The sequence below is a fragment of the Bos mutus genome, chromosome 8 (genome assembly GCF_027580195.1).
Source record: "Bos mutus isolate GX-2022 chromosome 8, NWIPB_WYAK_1.1, whole genome shotgun sequence".
Classification (NCBI taxonomy): Eukaryota; Metazoa; Chordata; class Mammalia; order Artiodactyla; family Bovidae; genus Bos; species Bos mutus.
In genome coordinates this window covers 30,919,803-30,940,553 of record NC_091624.1, presented here as the reverse complement: position 1 = coordinate 30,940,553, position 20,751 = coordinate 30,919,803, and the positions used below count along the sequence as shown (strand labels likewise).

The 20,751-nt window shown below is 38.5% G+C and overlaps 1 protein-coding gene across 23 annotated transcripts in view; it reads right to left on the bottom strand.

Moving 5' to 3' along the window:
• Positions 1 to 20,751, bottom strand: part of FANCC (FA complementation group C) — a 348,242-nt gene that overhangs the window by 208,098 nt on the left and 119,393 nt on the right. For 5 of the 23 annotated variants that reach the window (XM_070375323.1, XM_070375329.1, XM_070375333.1 and 2 more), the window contains 5 exons: positions 17,643 to 17,723; positions 16,880 to 17,088; positions 15,850 to 15,908; positions 7,719 to 7,932; positions 3,031 to 3,115 (listed from right to left, as the gene is read on the bottom strand). In XM_070375323.1, the coding sequence (XP_070231424.1) occupies positions 3,031 to 3,115; positions 7,719 to 7,883 (250 nt within the window). In that variant the 5' untranslated portion in view covers positions 7,884 to 7,932; positions 15,850 to 15,908; positions 16,880 to 17,088; positions 17,643 to 17,723. Of the gene's footprint in view, positions 1 to 3,030; positions 3,116 to 7,718; positions 7,962 to 15,849; positions 15,909 to 16,879; positions 17,089 to 17,642; positions 17,724 to 20,751 lie in introns of all 23 variants that reach the window. The other 18 variants (XM_070375328.1, XM_070375339.1, XM_070375342.1 and 15 more) reach the window with 8 other exon arrangements.

The window sequence follows — 20,751 nt, the reverse complement described above, 5'->3', positions numbered from 1 at the left end:
AAGGGGAATATTCATTTTATTTTTGATTCCATTACCATTATGGGGACTTCCTAGGTAGCTCAGTGGTAGAGAATCCATCTGCCAATTCAAAAGATGTACCAGTTCTGTTCACTTCAGTTGCTCAGTCATGTCTGACTCTTTGCGCCCCCAAGGAATGCAGCACGCCAGACTTCCCTGTCCATCACCAACTCCCAGAGCTTGCTCAAACTCATGTCCATTGAGTCAGTGATGCATCCAACTATCTCATCCTCTCTCATCCCCTTATCCCCCTGCCTTCAATCTTTCCCAGCATCAGGGTCTTTTCAAATGAGTCAGTTCTTCACATCAGGTGGCCAAAGTATTGGAGTTTTGGTTTCAGCATCAGTCCTTCCAATGAATATTCAGGACTGATTTCCTTTAGGACAGACTGGTTAGATCTGTTTGCAATCCAATGGATTCTCAAGAGTCTTCTCCAACACCACAGTTCAAAAGCATCAATTCTTCGGCACTTAGTTTTTTTTGTAGTCCAGCTCTCACATCTATACATGAATGACTACTGGAAAAACCACAGCTTTGACTAGACGGACCTTTGCTGGCAAAGTAATGTCTCTGCTTTTTAATATGCTATGTAGGTTGGTCATCAGTTTTCTTCCAAGGAGCAAGTTTCTTTTCATTTCATGGCTGCAGTTGCTAGCTGCAGTGATTTTGGAGCCCAAAAAAATAAAGCCTGCCTCCGTTTCCACTGTTTCTCCATCTATCAGCCATGAAGTGATAGGACCAGGTGCCATGATCTTCGTTTTTTGAATGTTGAGTTTTAAGTCAACTTTTTCACTCTCCTCTTTCACTTTCATCAAGAGGCTCTTTAGTTCTTCTTCACTTTCTGCCATAAATGTGGCATCATCTGTGTATCTGAGGTTATTGATACTTCTGGAAATCTTGATTCCAGCTTGTGCTTCATCCAGCCTGGCATTTTGCATGATGAACTCTGCATCTAAGTTAAATAAGCAGGGTGACAATATACAACCTTGATATACTCCTTTCTCAATTTGGAACCAGTCTGTTCTTCCATGTCTGGTTCTAACTGCTGCTTCTTGACCTGCATACAGATTTCTCAGGAGGCAGGTAAAGCAGTCTGGTAATCCCATCTCTTGAAGAATTATCCAGTTTGTTGTGATCCACACAGTCAAAGGCTTTGACATAGTCAATAAAGCAGAAGTAGATGTTTTTCTGGAACTCTCTTGCTTTTTTGATGATCCATCGGATGTTTTCTCTCTAATTCCTCTGCCTTTTCTAATTCCAGCTTGAACATCTAGAAGTTCAAGGTTCATGTACTATTGAAGCCTGGCTTGGAGAATTTTGAGCATTCTCAAAATTGCTAGCATGTGAGATGAATGCAATTGTGTGGTAGTTTGAGCATTCTTTCTTTGGGATTGGAATGAAAACTGAGCTTCTCCAGTCCTGTGGCCACTGCTGAGTTTTCCAAATTTGCTGGCATATTGAGTGCAGCACTTTCACAGCATCATCTTTTGGGATTGGAAACAGCTTAACTGGAATTCCATCATCTCCACTAGCTTTGTTCGTAATAATGCTTCTGAAGGCCTACTTGACTTCACACTCTAGGATAGCTGGCTCCAGGTCAATGATCACACCATTGTGGTTATCTGGCTCATGAAGATCTTTCTGTATAGTTCTTCTGTGTATTCTTGCCACCTCTTCTTAATATCTTTTGCTTCTGTTAGGTCCATACCATTCCTGTCCTTTATTGAGCCCATCTTTGCATGAAATGTTCCCTTGATATCTCTAATTTTCTTGAAGAGATCTCTAGTCTTTCCCATTCTATTGTTTTCCTCTATTTCTTTGCACTGATCACTGAGAAGGCTTTCTTATCTGTCCTTGCTATTCTTTGGAACTCTGCATTCAGATGGGTATATCTTACCCATAGATGTAGGAGATGTGGGTTCAACCCCTGGGTTGGGAAGATCCTCCAGAGGAGGAAATGGCAACGCACTTCAGTATTTTTAGTGGGAAGATTCCAAGTACAGGGGAGCCTGGCAGGCTATAGTCCATGGGGTCAGACACAACTGAGCACACAGCATCATTATATTAGGCAATTAGTTTTTTACTTTTAAAAACATGAAAAGTAAAGATTCTATTAGCTAACAACATAGTCAAATCAAGACATTAAATCTCTATGTACACTTTCAGATATGCCTACTCCACCCTATGCTAAGCTCTGTGAAAACCAAGAGAACAAAAACCACATTTCCTGCGATGTTCAGTCTTCCAGGACATTAGACAGGCAAGCCAATAATTATAAAGCAGTATAGTAAGAGTTATAATTAAGGGAGATGCTGGCAACTGTGGATACACTAAGGAAGGTTCCTAACTGAGTCCTAGCAAAGCTATTTCAAAGAAGTTTTGAGGATTTGAGATGACAACAAAGTTCCAGGCAAAAAGAACTGCATGTCACAGGCCCAGACATCAAACACTGTTACTAATTTAACCTAGCTACAAGGCACATGATATTGCAACAGGAAATGTGGCTAGACAGGTAGGTAGGAGGTCAGTGAAGGGACACCTCCCTCAAAGTGTCTTCAAATTCCTCCTAACCTTGGATAAAACCAAAATGTGTTCCCTAAATAATGGCAGAGCCAAGGCAGGATTCAGACACTAAAGAATTTTACACATGGAAAAGAGCACATGAGTTAATATTAAATTGTGAAACGAAATTATTTCACTATAATCATTTTATACTGAATTAAAAAATGAGGCTGCAAGAATCATCCGGGAGCATCTGCTGTCTAATTCAAGACTTTCTATTCTCCTACACATCTGTGTGTGTGTGTATCCATACACATGTACACAAACATATATGGACAACAATAAAGAATCCCATCTTTGTAAAAGAACAAGGAATATATTTGATAAGTTGTTTCATGAAAAATAAGAGAAATGCTTATCATTTAAAGCTCTGAATGCTGTTAAACAATGCAAAGATTAAAATTATCATTAAAAGATTGGATTTTTAGAGGACACGCTTCGGATTCTTACCGTAAGCTAAGATAAAAGGACTCCAGCAAGATTTTGCCAACAGCTGGCAAATTGTGGGGAATCTTTCAATGATTGCATTTGAATCCTATAAAAGAAAATTATATTTGGTCAGTAGAAGGACACTACACAACTCAAAAATAGTGAATATAGGTTGAGAGAACTTGAATGCTTCTTATTTCATGTGTATTTTACAAAAATAGGTGAAAAACAGATTAGAGAAGAACTTTAAGTAAATAATTCTAAAAAAGTTTAACAAGCAATCACCATACTTTATCCTTAAACCAGCTTACTAAAACTAAGAATTACAGCAAGTTTAGGAAAATCAATTTTGTTGCAAAATTAACTTTATTTTGGGCTTCCCTGAGAGCTAAGTTGGTAAAGAATCCACCTGCAATGCAAGAGACCCCACTTCGATTCCTGGATTGGGAAGACATGCTGGAGAAGGTATAGGCTATCCACTTCAGTATTCTTGGGCTTCCCTTGTGGCTCAGCTGGTAAAGAATCTGCCTGCAATATGAGAGACCCGGGTTCGATCCCTGGATTGGGAAGATCCCCTGGAGAAGGGTACAGCTCATGAAATGAAAAGATGCTTACTCCTTGGAAGAAAAGTTATGACCAACCTAAACAGCATATTAAAAAGCAGAGACATTACTTTGTCAACAAAGGTCCATCTAGTCAAGGCTATGGTTTTTCCAGTAGTCATGTATGGATATGAGAGTTGGACTATAAAGAAAGCTGGGCGCCAAGGAATTGATGCTTTTGAACTGTGGTATTGGAGAAGACTCTTGAGAGTCCCTTGGACTGCAAGGAGATCCAACCAGTCCATCCTAAAGGAGATCAGTTCTGAGTGTTCATTGGAAGGACTGATGTTGAAGCTGAAACTCCCATACTTTGGCCACCTGATGCGAAGAGCTGACTCATTTGAAAAGACCCTGATGCTGGGAAAGATTGAAGGCAGGAGGAGAAGGGGACGACAGAAGATGAGATGGTTGGGTGGCATCACCAACTCAATGGACATGAGTTTGGGTAAACTCTGGGAGTTGGTGAGGGACAGGGAAGCCTGGCATGGTGTGGTCCATGGGGTGGCAAAGAGAAGGACACGACTGAGCAACTGAACTGAACTGAACTGAACTCACTCCAGTATTCTGGCCTGGACAATTTACCTTTAAATCTATATACTTTATCCTTAAACCAGCTCACTAAAACTAAGAATTATAGCAAGTTTAGGTAAAAATCAATTTTGTTGCAGAATTAACTTTATTTTACTCATATTTAAGTCAAGAAAGGCCACTTTATTAAAAAATAACAAAGACTGCTTAACAGCAAAAAAATTATGGGTGATGAACACGCAGAGTACATCATGAGAAACGCTGGGCTGGAGGAAGCACAAGCTGGAATTAAGATTGCCGGGAGAAATATCAATAACCTCAGTTATGCAGATGACACCACCCTTATGGCAGAAAGTGAAGAGGAACTAAAAAGCCTCTTGATGAAAGTGAAAGTGGAGAGTGAAAAAGCTGGCTTAAAACTCAACATTCAGAAAACGAAGATCATGGCATCTGGTCCCATCACTTCATGGGAAATAGATGGGGAAACAGTGGAAACAGAGTCAGACTTTATTTTGGGGGGCTCCAAAATCACTGCAGATGATGATTGCAGCCATGAAATTAAAAGACGCTTACTCCTTGGAAGGAAAGTTATGACCAACCTAGATAGCATATTCAAAAGCAGAGACATTACTTTGCCAACAAAGGTCCATCTGGTCAAGGCTATGGTTTTTCCAGTAGTCATATATGGATGTGAGAGTTGGACTATGAAGAAAGCTGAATTGGAAATAAAAGCAAAAATAAACAAATGGGACCTAATTAACCTTAAAAGCTTCTGCACATCAAAGGAAACTATTAGCAAGGTGAAAAGACAGCCTTCAGAATGGGAGAAAATAATAGCAAATGAAGCAACTGACAAACAACTAATCTCAAAAATATACAAGCAACTCCTACAGCTCAACTCCAGAAAAATAAATGACCCAATCAAAAAATGGGCCAAAGGACTAAATAGACATTTCTCCAAAGAAGACATACAGATGGCTAACAAACACATGAAAAGATGCTCAACATCACTCATTATCAGAGAAATGCAAATCAAAACCACTATGAGATACCATTTCACAGCAGTCAGAATGGCCGCGATCCAAAAGTCTACAAATAATAAGTGCTGGAGAGGGTGTGGAGAAAAGGGAACCCTCTTACACTGTTGGTGGGAATGCAAACTAGTACAGCCACTATGGAGAACAGTGTGGAGATTCCTTAAAAACTGGAAATAGAACTGCCTTATGATCCAGCAATCCCACTGCTGGGCATACACACTGAGGAAACCAGAAGGGAAAGAGACACATGTACCCCAATGTTCATCGCAGCACTGTTTATAATAGCCAGGACATGGAAGCAACCTAGATGTCCATCAGCAGATGAATGGATAAGAAAGCTGTGGTACATATACACAATGGAGTATTACTCAGCCATTAAAAAGAATACATTTGAATCAGTTCTAATGAGGTGGATGAAACTGGAGCCTATTATACAGAGTGAAGTAAGCCAGAAGGAAAAACAGAAATACAGTATACTAACGCATATATATGGAATTTAGAAAGATGGTAACAATAACCTGGTGTACGAGACAGCAAAAGAGACACTGATGTATAGAACAGTCTTATGGACTCTGTGGGAGAGGGAGAGGGTGGGAAGATTTGGGAGAGTGACATTGAAACATGTAGAATATCATGTAAGAAACGAGTTGCCAGTCCAGGTTCGACCACTGCGATACTGGATGCTTGGGGCTGGTGCACTGGGACGACCCAGAGGGATGGTGTGGGGAGGAGGGAGGGAGGAGGGTTCAGGATGGGAACACATGTATGCCTGTGGCGGATTCATTTTGATATTTGGCAAAACTAATACAATTATGTAAAGTTTAAAAATAAAATAAAATTAAAAAAAAAAAAAAAAAGAAAGCTGAGCACTGAAGAATTGATGCTTTTGAACCGTGGTGTTGGAGAAGACTCTTGAGAGTCCCATGGACGGCAAGGAGGTCCAACCAGTCCATTCTAAAGGAGATCAGTCCTGGGTGTTCTTTGGAAGGAATGATGCTAAAGCTGAAATTCCAGTACTTTTGGCTACCTCATGCGAAGAGTTGACTCACTGGAAAAGACCCTGATGCTGGGAGGTATTGGGGGCAGGAGGAAAGGAGGACAACAGAGGATGAGATGGCTGGATGGCATCACTGAATCGATGGACGTGAGTCTGAGTGAACTCCGGGAGCTGGTGATGGACAGGGAGGCCTGGCTTGCTGCGATTCATGGGGTCGCAAAGAGTCAGACACGACTGAACGACTGAACTGAACTGAACTGAATATCTACATAACACCATATCTTCACCCTCATTTTTTTTAGTTCTAATATAATAAGAGAACTTCCTGAGTCAGCTCCAGTAGCACTATCTCAAGTAAGGTTTAGAAGGACAAGAACTCTGGAACTTGTAAAAAGAAATAAGAGCAGCCAAAACATACAGATATATATCTCTGTTTATTACTATTGTGATTACTATATGCTAAATGACCTCATACTTGTCCACAACAACCTAAAACCTAACACACACAAAAATATACATCAAATAGAAAACAGCCTAAGGTTCAAACATACACATGCCCCTTTTCCTACTTCTTTACCTTTCAAGAAAGTTAAAAAATGAAATAAGACCAAATTGGGATAATGTACACATAAGCTGAAATGATACGCATTTCCTACTGCTGAAGCAATAAATTCCTCACATATGTCTCAGCATTAGGGTCAGCCCTGGACTTTCCAGAATCACTTTAAGGTCAAGTTACAAAAGTCTTGTTAAAAAAGTTAGCATTAGTTGTTCATACAGACTGCAACATTTCTACTTTCTAGAGATATGAGAACTGACATCATCACTATGAATTATTCTTCAAATTTCCTACTTGCTCCTTTGATTAAGGAAAGAAAATTTTAACACAAGAATACCTATATTAAATGGTAATTTTGCTTCTCATTTTGAAATTAGAAAATAAGTATAATGTTTTCATAATATGAAAATGCACTAATTCACAAAAATACCTATTGCAATAAAACTAAGAAATTTTATGTCAAAACAAAAATACATCAAATTTTGAACACAATAACTTACATAACAATAGTGAAGACACTCATAATCTTAGTAGTCACAAGAAAAGTCCACTTAAAATACCTGAAAGAAGAGATCTTAAATTTTATCATCTCTTAGTTGAGCCCATTTTAGAACAGAGTTGAGAAAAGAGTAAGCATTTCTTCAAACTCTTCAATATTTGAGAGATACAAAGACCTTTAAAAGAACCCTAATTATGACCTGACAACAAGTGTCAAAGTCTTGTTTATTTAAAAACAACTTGATTGGTCAGGAAGTCTCATGTGACAATATAACTCTTCAAGAAGGAAAAGACTGGAGTCATAATAAATCAGACACTAGCAAACCACTTCCTGTCTCCATTACTTACAGGTAATTTGTCTGTCTAATTCTTCAGTATGTGAGGTCAATACCACAAGTCCCTGACTGCATTCAGGCTTAATGAAGTCTGGTGAAGAGTTCCTGATGTCACAGAATAACACTATTACTTCATTTTGATCCACTACTCACCATCTCTTTCAAGGTTTCATACATCCGCCTCAGGAACTCCTGGAACTGTGGCAGGTGAAGGCAGATGTCTCGCTGGGTTTCCAAAGTGGAGGCCTGGGTCCAGACAGAAAGCTTCTGCATCCAAAACTGATAATTAGAAGGAAGGCCTGCTGAGTCTTCAGCCATCTCAGAAAAAGGGACAAAGTATTGTGCCTTCACGGTGGTTGGCTACACACTGAAGAAAACAGTAAACATATGTCAAAACTGTAAGAAAGAGGGGGAAATAAAACATTAAGAAAGAATCTTTTCTCAGTGTCTTCACAACCACTGATGAGTTCTGACAGTGGGTTATAAGGAGGATTACAAGGGATCAAAACAGCATGCCTTCTGTGAAGTCATCTTTGAGTTATTTTAAAATGTGTCACCCAGCTGTATCTCCAATTTTTACCACCTGAACTTTCTATCATGAGTAATATCATTACACTAAAAGTCATTATACCTCCACAGGCACATCACTAATTATGTACAAAAAGCACAGCTGATAATACTTTATATCTTCTATTTAAGATTGAGCTATTTTTAAATGTTCTGAATATGAAGTTCATTTGAGTATTTTAATGTAATGGGAAATCAAAAACATCCATGGAAGTTTCATAATAGTCTGTGTCTAAGAAATGTTTTTGAAGTTCTTATGTTTTATATGCATTTCTGGCTTCTCATTTAGGTGTAAAAAAAAAAAATCTCTGGGCATTACTGTCTAATGAATTTTCTTCCTGGTTTCTCAATTCTTAGAAAAAAGTAAAATAATTCATTCCACATGCATGGATTTGAACAATCTGCTTAATTTATTTAAAGACTGCTGTGTATGCTTCATCTCCATTCACAAGAAGAAATCATATTTTGGTAAAGTAAGATAAACTCTAATTATTGGGAAGGTATATCTGTCCTAAGTGACAGAAAATAAAAACCCATAAACCTGACTACACATCTGAAGAACATGTTAAAAAGAATCATAGAGTTACATACACAGAGAGCATATGCCTCAGGCAGAGTCGGGTAAATAAACTCCAGGTGCCTCCCCACCACCCCAGCTCCTCGCCACCCACAGCCCTAGGAAGCATACAGGGGAGAGAATGGAAGGCTGCCTTCAGCAGGTGCAGGCTTTTACAGACTCCTACTTTCCTGGGGCAGGGATGATAGTCAGCCATCTAATATCAAAAGACTACTCTGCAAGGGGTGAGTGAGTTTAAATCTTCAAAAGCAATAATTAACAGATAAAATGCTCCCAATTAAATGCCAAAAACATCAACAAAGGAGATTTTCATTACTAAACAAGAAAGTAAGAACAAAATAAGAAGGTCGTACAATTTGGCTACAGTGCAAAAGAAAAAAATCTAGACCAGGAAGATAAAATTTTAAAATAGTACTAAAAATTTAGTTTTGAAAAGTACCATAAAGTTTCTTAAAAAGTTTAATAATAGAGAATATATGCATACTATCAAATGGCACCTAATAGTCAAAAATCCAGACATCTGATTATTCTCTCCTATTATCTTCATCCAAGCCATCACCAATACCTGTTCATTCTATTCCTAAAATAAATATTCATGCTTTCATTTGACCTCATTCATTTCTTTCCATTTCCACTGCTGCTATCCCACCCCATTCCTGTCTATTTCTTCCCTAGAGTCTTCTATCTGGTCCCACCTGTTCCTCTCCAATTCATTTTCTACACTGTCAACAAAAACAACTTTCCCAAATGTAAATCAGACCCACTCTTGCCTAAAAATCTCTTCAATACGTTCCTTGGAAAGAAATCTCAACTCCTTGCATAAATTATCCCAGCTCCTTACCAGAGTCTCTAATAAGACCTTGATAAACAGAGCTCCAGCATACCCACCCACCTCCTATGTTGCCTCTAGCCAGCTGACCAGTCCAGTCAAGGCCTTGCATCTATTTACCAACATATGAAACCCTGCTTCCAGGTCTTTCTGCTGATTCCTCCACAGCTCTTGGCAAATCAGTTAATTACTCTGGGCATTTATTTGTTCACTCACTTACTATCTCCTCTACTGGTAAATACATCCTCTGTCATCCTTGAATTTAGCCCATGCATGGCCAATTATCGGAGAAGGCAATGGCACCCCACTCCAGTACTCTTGCCTGGAAACTCCCATGGACAGAGGAGCCTGGTAGGCTGCAGTCCATGGGGTCGCTAAGAGTCGGGCACGACTGAGTGACTTAACTTTTACTTCTCACTTTCATGCATTGGAGAAGGAAGTGGCAACCCACTCCAGTGTTCTTGCCTGGAGAATCCCAGGGACGGGGGAGCCTGGTGGGCTGCCGTCTATGGGGTCGCACAGAGTCGGACACGACTGAAGTGACTTAGCATTACCATGGCCAATAGTAACTGTTGAATGAGGGAATATTTTCCAAAGTATAGTTCTAAGCTAAATGTTATAACAAAATGCGTTAGAGATCATGCAGTGTAGTGGTCCTGGATGCTCTATTTCACAGCCTATCTGGGGAGGGTGGCAGTGGGAGCAGCCTGATGGTAGCGACTGTGAAATGGGTGGTGCTCTGGCTGTGATGGGAACAGTAAGGGTGGTCCTGACATTTCGTATCCCAGAGTCAAGGACACGGAACACGCTGCAATGCATTGGAACAACAGCTCAAAAAGGAAAATGGTCTTCCCCCAAAGGCCAGTGAGGCCCCAACTGAGAAATGCTGACCTAATCTGAACATTCTGGAAAGGACATCTGTTGGTTTTGTCTGTTTACCATTCCTCCTCCATTTTTAGTTACAACATCTTACTCTTCCTTTAGGAAAGTATCTCTCTTACATTCCCCAAGTCTTGGCAGATCCTTTAATCATTTTATGGTACCTATGTCATCAAGCCAAGGAGTGAGAGGATGATTCAAATTTAACAAAGCAGACACTCTGCTGGGAATCTGAATCTTCAGTAGCTTGTGATAAGGGTGGAATTAAGCCATCCAAAGAGTCTCTTGATCTAGATCTCTATGCATGTCCTTAACAAACTATGAGTTTGCAGCATTCTCTTTGATTCGGTCAGTTACCCAGGAGCCTTCCAATAATAATAGTTTTGCTTAAATTAATGACTGTTGGTTTCTGTGATTTTTAACACAAGAACACAAACTGATATCTCTGATGTTATATAATATCTGATACAAACTGATACCAGATAGTGGGCTACAGACAACACATCTTTGCAGAAAGGAGGGGAATTTAGAACGGCTCCTAGGCCAATCAGGTAAAATGGCAGCGAAACTCCTGTTCCTATTATGGAACTGGAAACCAGAAGTCCATGGAAGAGGGTAATACAGATCAATGAGGCATCACCTTCACACAAGGGCCCTGAATCATTAAGATATTCTAGTAGGAATGGCTAAGTGAAAGCACTGGACTATCAAAACAGTCAAACATCTGATGATTTGCAGAGAACCCCACTTCCCAGATGAGGGGCCAATGGGTCTTAGTCAGCAATATCACACTGTCATAATCGAGTGGTCACTCCAACTCAAGGTGCACTTTTGGATGTGAGTCCTGACTGGGGCAAATTAATACCCTTGGCACCTAGAATTCAGTTATGAACGGGTTATCTCCATTTCTCCATGGGGATAAACTGAGGATATGAGAAAGCAGTTGCCTTTTACCTGCCTCAGAGATATCAACTCCAGATACAGCACATTACACTGGTCTACCACAGTGAAGATACCAGGCTGACAGAACCTGGAGAGTATGAAGATACAGGTGCTTTGTCTGTATTCCATATGGTGGGATACAAATTACATGAACATACAGGGTCTGCCACTCCAGAAGTTTCTTATAATCCAATGATCTGTGTCAGATGACAATGTGTCCTTTAAAATGAAGATACACAAGAATCCAGTACCAGAGGTTGCCTCCATTGTGGAGGCCGAGGTGGCTGGAAGGTAAGTGCAGGAAAGGAAATCTTTTCTGTAATTTTACTGTACACTTTTTTGCACTTTTTCAATTTAATGCCATGTGTACTAGTTACTGACTCAAAATAATAAACAAACAAAAATAAGGTGAATGATAACTGCTATACCTACCTCACACCCACGAAGAGGCAAAATGCTTGGCTGATACCTCTGGGATTCTGAAGGTAACATGTACTACATGGGTTTCAGACCACTCATTGGCTCATCCATTTGCCAGAGAAAGAGAACATATGGGTAAAGCCCAGAGCAACAATCACTGCACAGCTTATCTGTCCATACTGAACTGCTCTGCCACTCAGCTATGACCCAGCTCTGGTCAGCTACGACACCCTATGCTCTTGAAAACCTGTGTGGAAGATCTGGATTCTGGAAAAAGCTTATAACAGCCCTCAGTGACTGGACTGATCTCCAAGCCACAAAGCTGGGTGTGCCCAGCAGCACTCTGTCATCATGTGCAAATTACGCCTGCTTGGTCAAAATGCATGAATGAGGTTTCTGGATGCTATCTGTATATGTCTTGCTTGCTATGTCATATAACTTTTAAAGATTCCCTTCTCTTTTATTTCCCCTTCTACTACTGCATATATAAAGTATATTATAAGTGGATAGATTTGCTAAAAATCTATAATTTACAGAAAATAACAAAGATGGGAAGAGGAACTGACATTATCCAGAACTCTTGGACTTGAAGCTAAATGCATTAACCAGGCATTACTTTGAATTATCTCCCTTTTCGGAAGGAAGAGAGAGCTAAATTATGTTAGTGGAAACTGTTTTAAAAATTCTGTGTATGGAAAGCAATAGGTTCAAATGTCCTGAGTAACCAGCATGAGACAGTGGATATATCTGTTGTTTCTGCCCCCCAACACCCTATCCTGTTCTTTTAATGTATGGTCAGCCCTCCTTATCTGCAGGTTCTGCATCTATATGGATAGAAAAAATTTTTAATTACAGAAGTTTCCAAAAAACAAAACTTGAATTTACCATGCACCCACTACTATATACATAACTTTTATCTTATATTTACAACTATTTATATAGCATTTACATTGTATTTTAAGAAATCTAGAAATGATTTAAAGTATATGAAGAATGTGTATAGGTTATATACAAGTATTATGCCACTTTATATAAGGGAATTAAGCATTTGTGGATTTTGGCATCTGTGAAGGTCCTGGAATAAACACCTTGCAGATATAGAGGGATAACTACATATGCACCTCACTTTTGCTCTGAAGAACTTCCCTTCTCTTCTGCATGGTTTTAATGAGACTAAGGTTTGCCTCCTCAGAACTGGAAGAGTTATATGGGTCTAACAGATACAACTAACAACTGGGAAATACACTATACAGATAAAACAAGTTTATGCACTTTTGATCCGACATAAACCATATACTTTCACTCAATAAGGAGAGTAATTTATAATGATCTCACTTAAAACACAAATTATGGGGCACAAGCGAAATTCTGTTTATGATGTTTATTCTTCTCTTTTTTTTGATAACTGTTCAATAAGTATGTTTTAGTATACAAAAAAATGGTAGAGAAAACAGCCAAATGTACCCTATTTACCCTTTAACCAGTTCAAACAATTATCGAGATTTTCCATTTTTAAAGCAAAGCACAGATACCATATCACTTTACTCAAAATACCTTTATTTATATCTTTTTTTAAAAGACTTTTAAAAAAAGAAACTTAACTACACCTCTTTCATACCCAATAAAGCCACTAATAATATCTAACAGCCCTTCTATGTTCAGATTTCTTAAAAAATTCCCTTTATATTTGGATTGTTTATATTACAATCCAAACAACATCAACACATTGCATGCAGTCCATACTGATATCTTTCCTTTAAGCTGTAACAAAACAATGTAAATCTCTAACCTGTAACAAGTATCCCACTTTTATTTGTTTTAACCTTTTCATTTAACCCCTGGAGAAACCAACACATATGACCTACAGAATTTCTCATACTTGTACACTTAGCATTCTTGTGGTATTGTGTGATGTGTTTTGTTCTCTTCTTTATTGTTCATAAACTGACAGCTAGATCTAGAGGGTTCATTAGATTCAGAGTCAATTCCTTTGCAAGAATATTTCACTTGTGGATTTGTGTTCTTCAAATTAAATGAGAAGGTATACATAATTTGGTAGTCCCACATATCATAATGTTGAAACTGATGAGTGGTTTCAGGTATTATCAACCAAATCCATCCATTATAAAGTTCACCACCACTTTTTCGCTAATGGCTTTAGAATCCACTGATGACATTTTAGGTCTATTAGAGGATGATAAATACTGATTTTTCTAACTTTATCCATTCTCCTGTGTTTATATTTCTTGATGTTTAGAAGCTTTATATTTTTAGGTAGTCAGATTAACAAAATTTCCCTTGCAACTCCAATGTATGCCTCCACAATCCTGTGAAACTGACAAAAATACTGCTAACTTTTCTCACTTTTAGTGGCACAGGCCCTCTTCTAGGTTCTAGCTTCTCAAGGAATGGCAAGGCCCTGAGGTTGAAAAACTGCAGTAAAATGTCTGCTCAGAACTTAGGACTTGCCTTCATCCCAAGATCTTAAACCCTTGAGTTGTGAGTACATTCACAGTTCTCCAATATCTTCCAAATACGTTTTATCAGGCTATTTTAGCCACTCTAAAATGGCTGGAGGTAAAATCTATAACACGTTCTCTTGATTAACCAGGATAGGTGAGGCAGACAAAAGTATGATACAGACTATATTTAATGTAAACATACTTAGTTAAAATTGTACCCAATTTCAGTTCTATTTCAGACTACAGAGTTAAGACCAACCTTCCTGCTGAAAGTTATTCTATAAGGCTATGTGAAACATAAAAACATAATTCAAAAATCATCAAACAGCAAGAGAGTGTGAAATTTTCAGAGAAAGATCTTGGCACATAAGGTTGCACAGGCCAAAGGAGACTTTTCCAATCCTGCAGAGGTGGTTAAATGGCAAAGCAGCTCTTTTGACAACTTTACTAGAGAGTAAAAGTAGCAGGCCAAGCCTGTCAAAGTGAGGTCCTGGTAAACCACCTCACACTGAGGACTGCACCCACAGAGATGCACCCTGAGACCATGGGTAGCCCAGAAATGAACTCGTCAACATGGAGACTATAGCCCGGCTATGAAACCAAAACTTAATTAAAGTGGTCCCAGGTTACTAATGCTGCTAGCCACCTGGAAGATGCAAACAACTCCCTCTCTGAAAAAAAGTAATATCATCGTAGTTTTCTAATTATTTCTAAAGTTAAATTTTTCAAATCCAACAAAAATTGCATAATTAAAGACAAACATACAGAAAGGAAAAAAAAACATAAAAGCCCCAAAACAATGAACAAAAACAAACACAAAATGAAACAGAGAGGGACTCAAGATAGTTTAAAAACTAGACAAAAATGGAGAAACAGACACAGAAATATGGACATGGGGAGAGGGGAGGAGAGGATGAGATGTACGGAGAAGAGTAACATGGAAACTTATATTACCATATGTGAAATAGATAGCCAATGGGAATTTGCTGTATGTCTCAGGAAACTCAAACAGGGGCTCTGTATCAACCTAGAGGGATGGGGAGGGAGATGGGAGGGAGGTACAAAAGGGAAGGGATATATGTATATCTATGGCTGATTCATGGTGAGGTTTGACAGAAAGCAACAAAATTCTGTAAAACAATTATCTGGTAATAAATAAATTAAAAAAAATATATAAAGTAACTAAGAGGGTCCCTTGTGAAGATAAAAAATTTCATCAAGAAACTAAAAATTATAAAAAATGACCCTGCAGATGAAGAAACAATACAGCAGAATTCTAGAACTAAAAAAAAAAAAAAAAACCTGAAATGAAGAATTCAACAAATGGGTCTGACAGTTAATTAGACCCAGCTGCAAAGGGATTTGATGGACTTGGAAGATGTATTAGAAGAAACTAACCAGAATTCAACACAGAAAGTAAAAACAATGTGAAATTACAGAAGAATGGATAAGATACATAGAAATACAGTAAGAAAAAGCTAGAAAGCATATATTCAATGCAATGAAAGGAAGAAAGGACCAACTGAGAATACTACATCCAGCGAAAAGATTCTTTAGGAATAAAAAGGTAAAAGAAAGACTTTCAGACACATTGAAAGAATTTCTCACCAGTAAATCTGCTCTAGACGATGCTCTTCAGGCAGATGGAAATGACCCCAGGTGGAAGTCTAGAGATGTTAGAAGAAATGGAAACCATAAAAAATAGTGTATCATGGGAAATTTAAAATTAGTACTTAGAGTATAAAATAAGAACAGTATCATTAGTTTTATATATATATATAATATATAATTTAAATTTAAAATATACCAAACAATAGTAATACTCTAGGAGAAGGACAGACTTATAGAGTTCTAAATTCCTTGCATTATCCAGGAAAATGAGGAAAAAAGTGTTAACGTTTGACTTTAATAATTCAAAAATGCATATCATAATTTCTATGCTAGCCACTAATGAGAGAATAAAAGGTAGTATATAATTTCCAAGTTATCAGAGGAGAAAAATTTATAGTAAAAAACACTTAATTCCTAAGAGGGCAAGACTGGACAGAAAAGGAATACAAAATAGGCAAAACAAATAAAAAAATACACAATAAGAATGGTTGACTTTAAACTCAAATATATCAGTAATTACATAATACACAAATGGATTAAATTCTACAAGCAAAAGCCAAATATTATCAGTTTAGAAAATTTTTAAAAAGCTATATGCTGTTATAAAAGACATATCTAAAACATAAGGGTACTGGGATTATAGAGAGGTTAAAAGAATAGGAGGAAAATACCATGCTAACTTAACCAAAAAAATCAAACAGTTTCTATTTAAACACACTCTGGGGGCAAAAAGCTTACTAGAGGTAAAAAGGATCACTTCGTAATGACAAAATGTTGAATTAACCAGGAATATGTGAGAGTTCTAAATCTGCATGCACCTAATAACATAGAAATGTAAAACAAAATGCAAAGTTTAAAATATAACACAGAAATAACATAACTACGAGGAAAATACTGCAATCACAGCAGGAAATTTTTTTTAAAGAAAGATTCATTAACTAGTCTTTATTTTATATTATCATTTGAATTAATTTGTCTAGATTGACCCCAAAACCCTAAGAGTTTGTCTTCTACTTCTGATACTCACATGAGGGATTCAGGCTCTAACGTCGATCAGGATCATGAGTCCCGTCTCGCACCTCTGGTCCCTCTTTTTCTTTTTCCCTTTATCTTCCTCCTTCTCTTCTTCCCCCTCCACTTTCTCCTGCTTCTCTTTCTTTCCTTTCCTCCTTTCAAACGGTACTTTGGTTCATTTAGTTACCAAATCAGAATGAACAGCATAGATTTGCCTGTTACCTGTATGAGTTTAATCGGCATCAATAAAAAACATTTCTAAATGTGCTTTCAAAGAAAACTCTAGAGACTATCCTCAAGCTCAGCGTCCCCAGCAATACCTCAACCACACAGTCTAACCTTTATTTTTTCAATTTTTGACCCATGCAATTTCAGAGACTCATAGCAAGAAACTTCCACACATCTCACAGTAAACTGTGGAATGATCAGACAACGATCTACAAAGTACACATCTTCCCTCAAAGCACCCTATGAACTTAAGTGTTTATGTACACTACCAGAATGCTCAAAGAAGTATTATTCGTCACAGGCCCAATTTGAAAACAATCCGTGTGCCGATCAAGAGTAGAATAAACAAAATATTCATAAAGGGAATACTATGGAGCAATGAAAATATAGGAACTACTACTATAGGCATAGAGATGATCTGACAATCATAAGGTTGAGAAAAATAAGCTATCCATAAGATATGATTCATTTATATAATTGTATATAATTCAAAAACAGGCAAAACTAAACTGTAGCAATTACCCTAAAAAAGCCATGAAATCTGCTACCTTTAGAGGAAAGAAAGCAGTCCTTTTGGGAGGGTACATGTGAATGGTTTCCGGGATGCTGGCAATCGTCTATCTATTGACCTAGATGAAAGTAACATAGGTATTAATGTTTTACTAATTTATTAAAGTATAAATTATGCTTATGCACTTTTCTGTATGTATTACCTTCCACAATAACAGGAAAAAATTTTTTTAACTTCCAGCTACATATTTACTGTACAGACATCGCCCCAAAGGTAAGGAAAAAAAGAAAATGTACAGTTCATAAATGCTGCTGCTGCTGCTGCTGCTGCTAAGTCGCTTCAGTCATGTCTGACTCTGTGCGACCCCACAGATGGCAGCCCACCAGGCTCCCCCGTCCCTGGGATTCTCCAGGCAAGAACACTGGAGTGGGTTGCCATTTCCTTCTCCAATGCATGAAAGTGAAAAGTGAAAGTGAAGTCATTCAGTCGTGTCCAACTCTTAGCGACCTCATGGACTGCAGCCATCAAGACATAACTTACCAAATGAGCACAATAAAAGGTTTTAAATTGTTGAAATAGTCTGCATTTTCTATTTTCAGCTAAGTTCTCTAGAAAAATTAAAAACCACCAGAAGTGGCCAGGGATATATTTCCAGTGCTTTCTTTGTCTTTCTCATGCCTGTCCTCATATAATGTTTCCGTCTTCCCAGTCTTGGCTCTGAAGAAGAGAAAATCCAAGGCTTCTCCCTCCATATCCAGTCCCTTAGCTATATTATATGGCTACTGCTTTGCCCTGTAAGGGCTACTGCCACAAGAAGGAAAAGACATCCAATCTACCACACAGAAGAGAATAACTGGTGAGAGCATGAGGTGATCTGTGTTCATACATCAGGCAGGGTTAAGGCATCTCAAAAAGAAAGAAATGCCTTGTAAAATAGGGATGGCTCTTCAGATTCAGGGAGATTTCAACTTTTTTTTCACAAATGCACTGTTTGTTTTTTTTTAAATCCCAGTTAATCTACACACTGTTCATGGGGTTCTCAAGGCAAAAACACTGAAGTGGTTTGCCATTCCCTTCTCCAGTGGACCATGTTTCATCAGAACTCTCCACATGACCCGTTCGTCTTGGGTTGCCCTACACGGCACGGCTCATAGTTTCACTGAGTTAGATAAGGCTGTGGTCCATGTGATCAGTTTGGTTAATTTTCTGTGATTGTGGTTTTCATTCCATCTGCCTTCTGATGAAAAAGGATAAGAGACTCATGGAAGCTTTCTGATGGGAGAGGGGGAAACTGGATCTTGTTCTGATGGGCAAGGCCATTCTCAGTTCACTTCAGTCACTCAGTCATGTCCGACTCTTTGAGACCCCATGGACTTGCAGCACGCCAGGCTTCCCTGTCCATCACCAAATCAGGGAACTTACTCAAACTCATGTCATCGAATCAGTGATACCATCCAACCATCTCATCCTCTGTTGTCCTCTACTCCTGCCTTCAATCTTTCCCAGCATCAGGATCTTTTCCAATGAGTCAGTTCTTCGCATCCAGTGGCCAAAGTATTGGAGTTTCAGCTTCAGCATCAGTCCTTCCAATGAATATTCAGGACTGATTTCTTTTAGGATTGACTGGTTTGATCTCCTTGCAGTCCAAGGGACTCTCAAGAGTGTTCCCCAACACCACAGTTCAAAAGCATAATTTTTCAGTGCTCAGCTTTCTTTATAGTCCAACTCTCACACCCATACATGACTACTGGAAAAACCATAGCTTTGACTAGACAGACCTTTATAACAGAGCAATGTCTCTGCTTTTTAATATGCTATGTAGGTTGGTCACAGATTTTCTTCCAAGGAACAAGCATCTTGTTAATTTCATAGCTGCAGTCACCATCTGCAGTGATATTGGAGCCCCAAAAAATAAAGTCTCTGACTGATTTCATTGTTTCCCCATCTATTAGCCATGAAGTGATGGAACAGGATGCCATGATCTTCGTTTTCTGACTGTTGAGCTTTAAGCCAACTTTTTCACTCTCCTCTTTCACTTTCATCAAGAGGCTCTTTAGTTCTTCTTCACTTGCTGCCATAAGGGTGGTGTCATCTTCATATCTGAGGTTACTGATATTTCTCCTGGCAATCTTGATTCCAACTTGTGCTTCATCTAGCCCAGCGTTTCTCATGATGTACTCTGCATATAAAGTAAATAAGCAGGGTGACAATATATAGCCTTGACGTAGTCCTTTCCCGGTTTGGAACCAGTCTGATGTTCATGTTCAGTTCTAACTGTTGCTTCTTGACCTGCATACAGATTTCTCAGGAGGCAGGTCAGGTGGTCTGGTATTCCCATCTCTTGAAGAATTTTCCAGATTGTTGTGATCCACACAATCAAAGGCTTTGGCACAGTCAATAAAGCAGAAGTAGATGTTTTTCTGGTATTCTCTTGCTTTTTCTATGATCCAGTGGACACTGGCAAGTTGATCTCTGGTTCCTCTGCCTTTTCTAAATCCAGCTTGAACATGTGGAAGTACTGTTCATGTACTGTTGAAGCCTGGCTTGGAGAATTTTGAGCATTACTTTACTAGCATGAAAAATGAGTACAATTGTGTGGTAGTTTGAACATTCTTTGGCATTGCCTTTGGGATTGGAATGAAAACTGACCTGTTCCAGTCTTGTGGCCACTGCTGAATTTACCAAATTTGCTGACATATTGAGTGTAGCACTTTAATAGCATTATCTTTTAGGATTTCAAACAGCTCAACTGGAATTCCATCACCTCCACTAGCTTTGTTTGTAGTGATGTTTCCTAAGGCCCACTTGATTTTGCATTCCAAGATGAGTGATCACACCGTGGTAATTATCTGGGTCATGAAGACCTTTTTTGTATAGTTCTGTGTATTCTTGCCACCTCTTCTTAATCTCTTCTGATTCGGTTAGGTCCATACCATTTCTGCCCTTTATTCTGCCCATCTTTTTATGAAAAGTTCCCTTGGTATCTCTGATTTTCTTAAAGAGATCTATCTCTAGTCTTTCCCTTTCTATTGTTTTCTTCTATTTCTTTGCATTGATCACTGAAGAAGGCTTTCTTATCTCTCCTTGCTATTTTCTGGAACTCTGCATTCAAATGGGTATATCTTTCCTTTTCTCCTTTGCCTTTA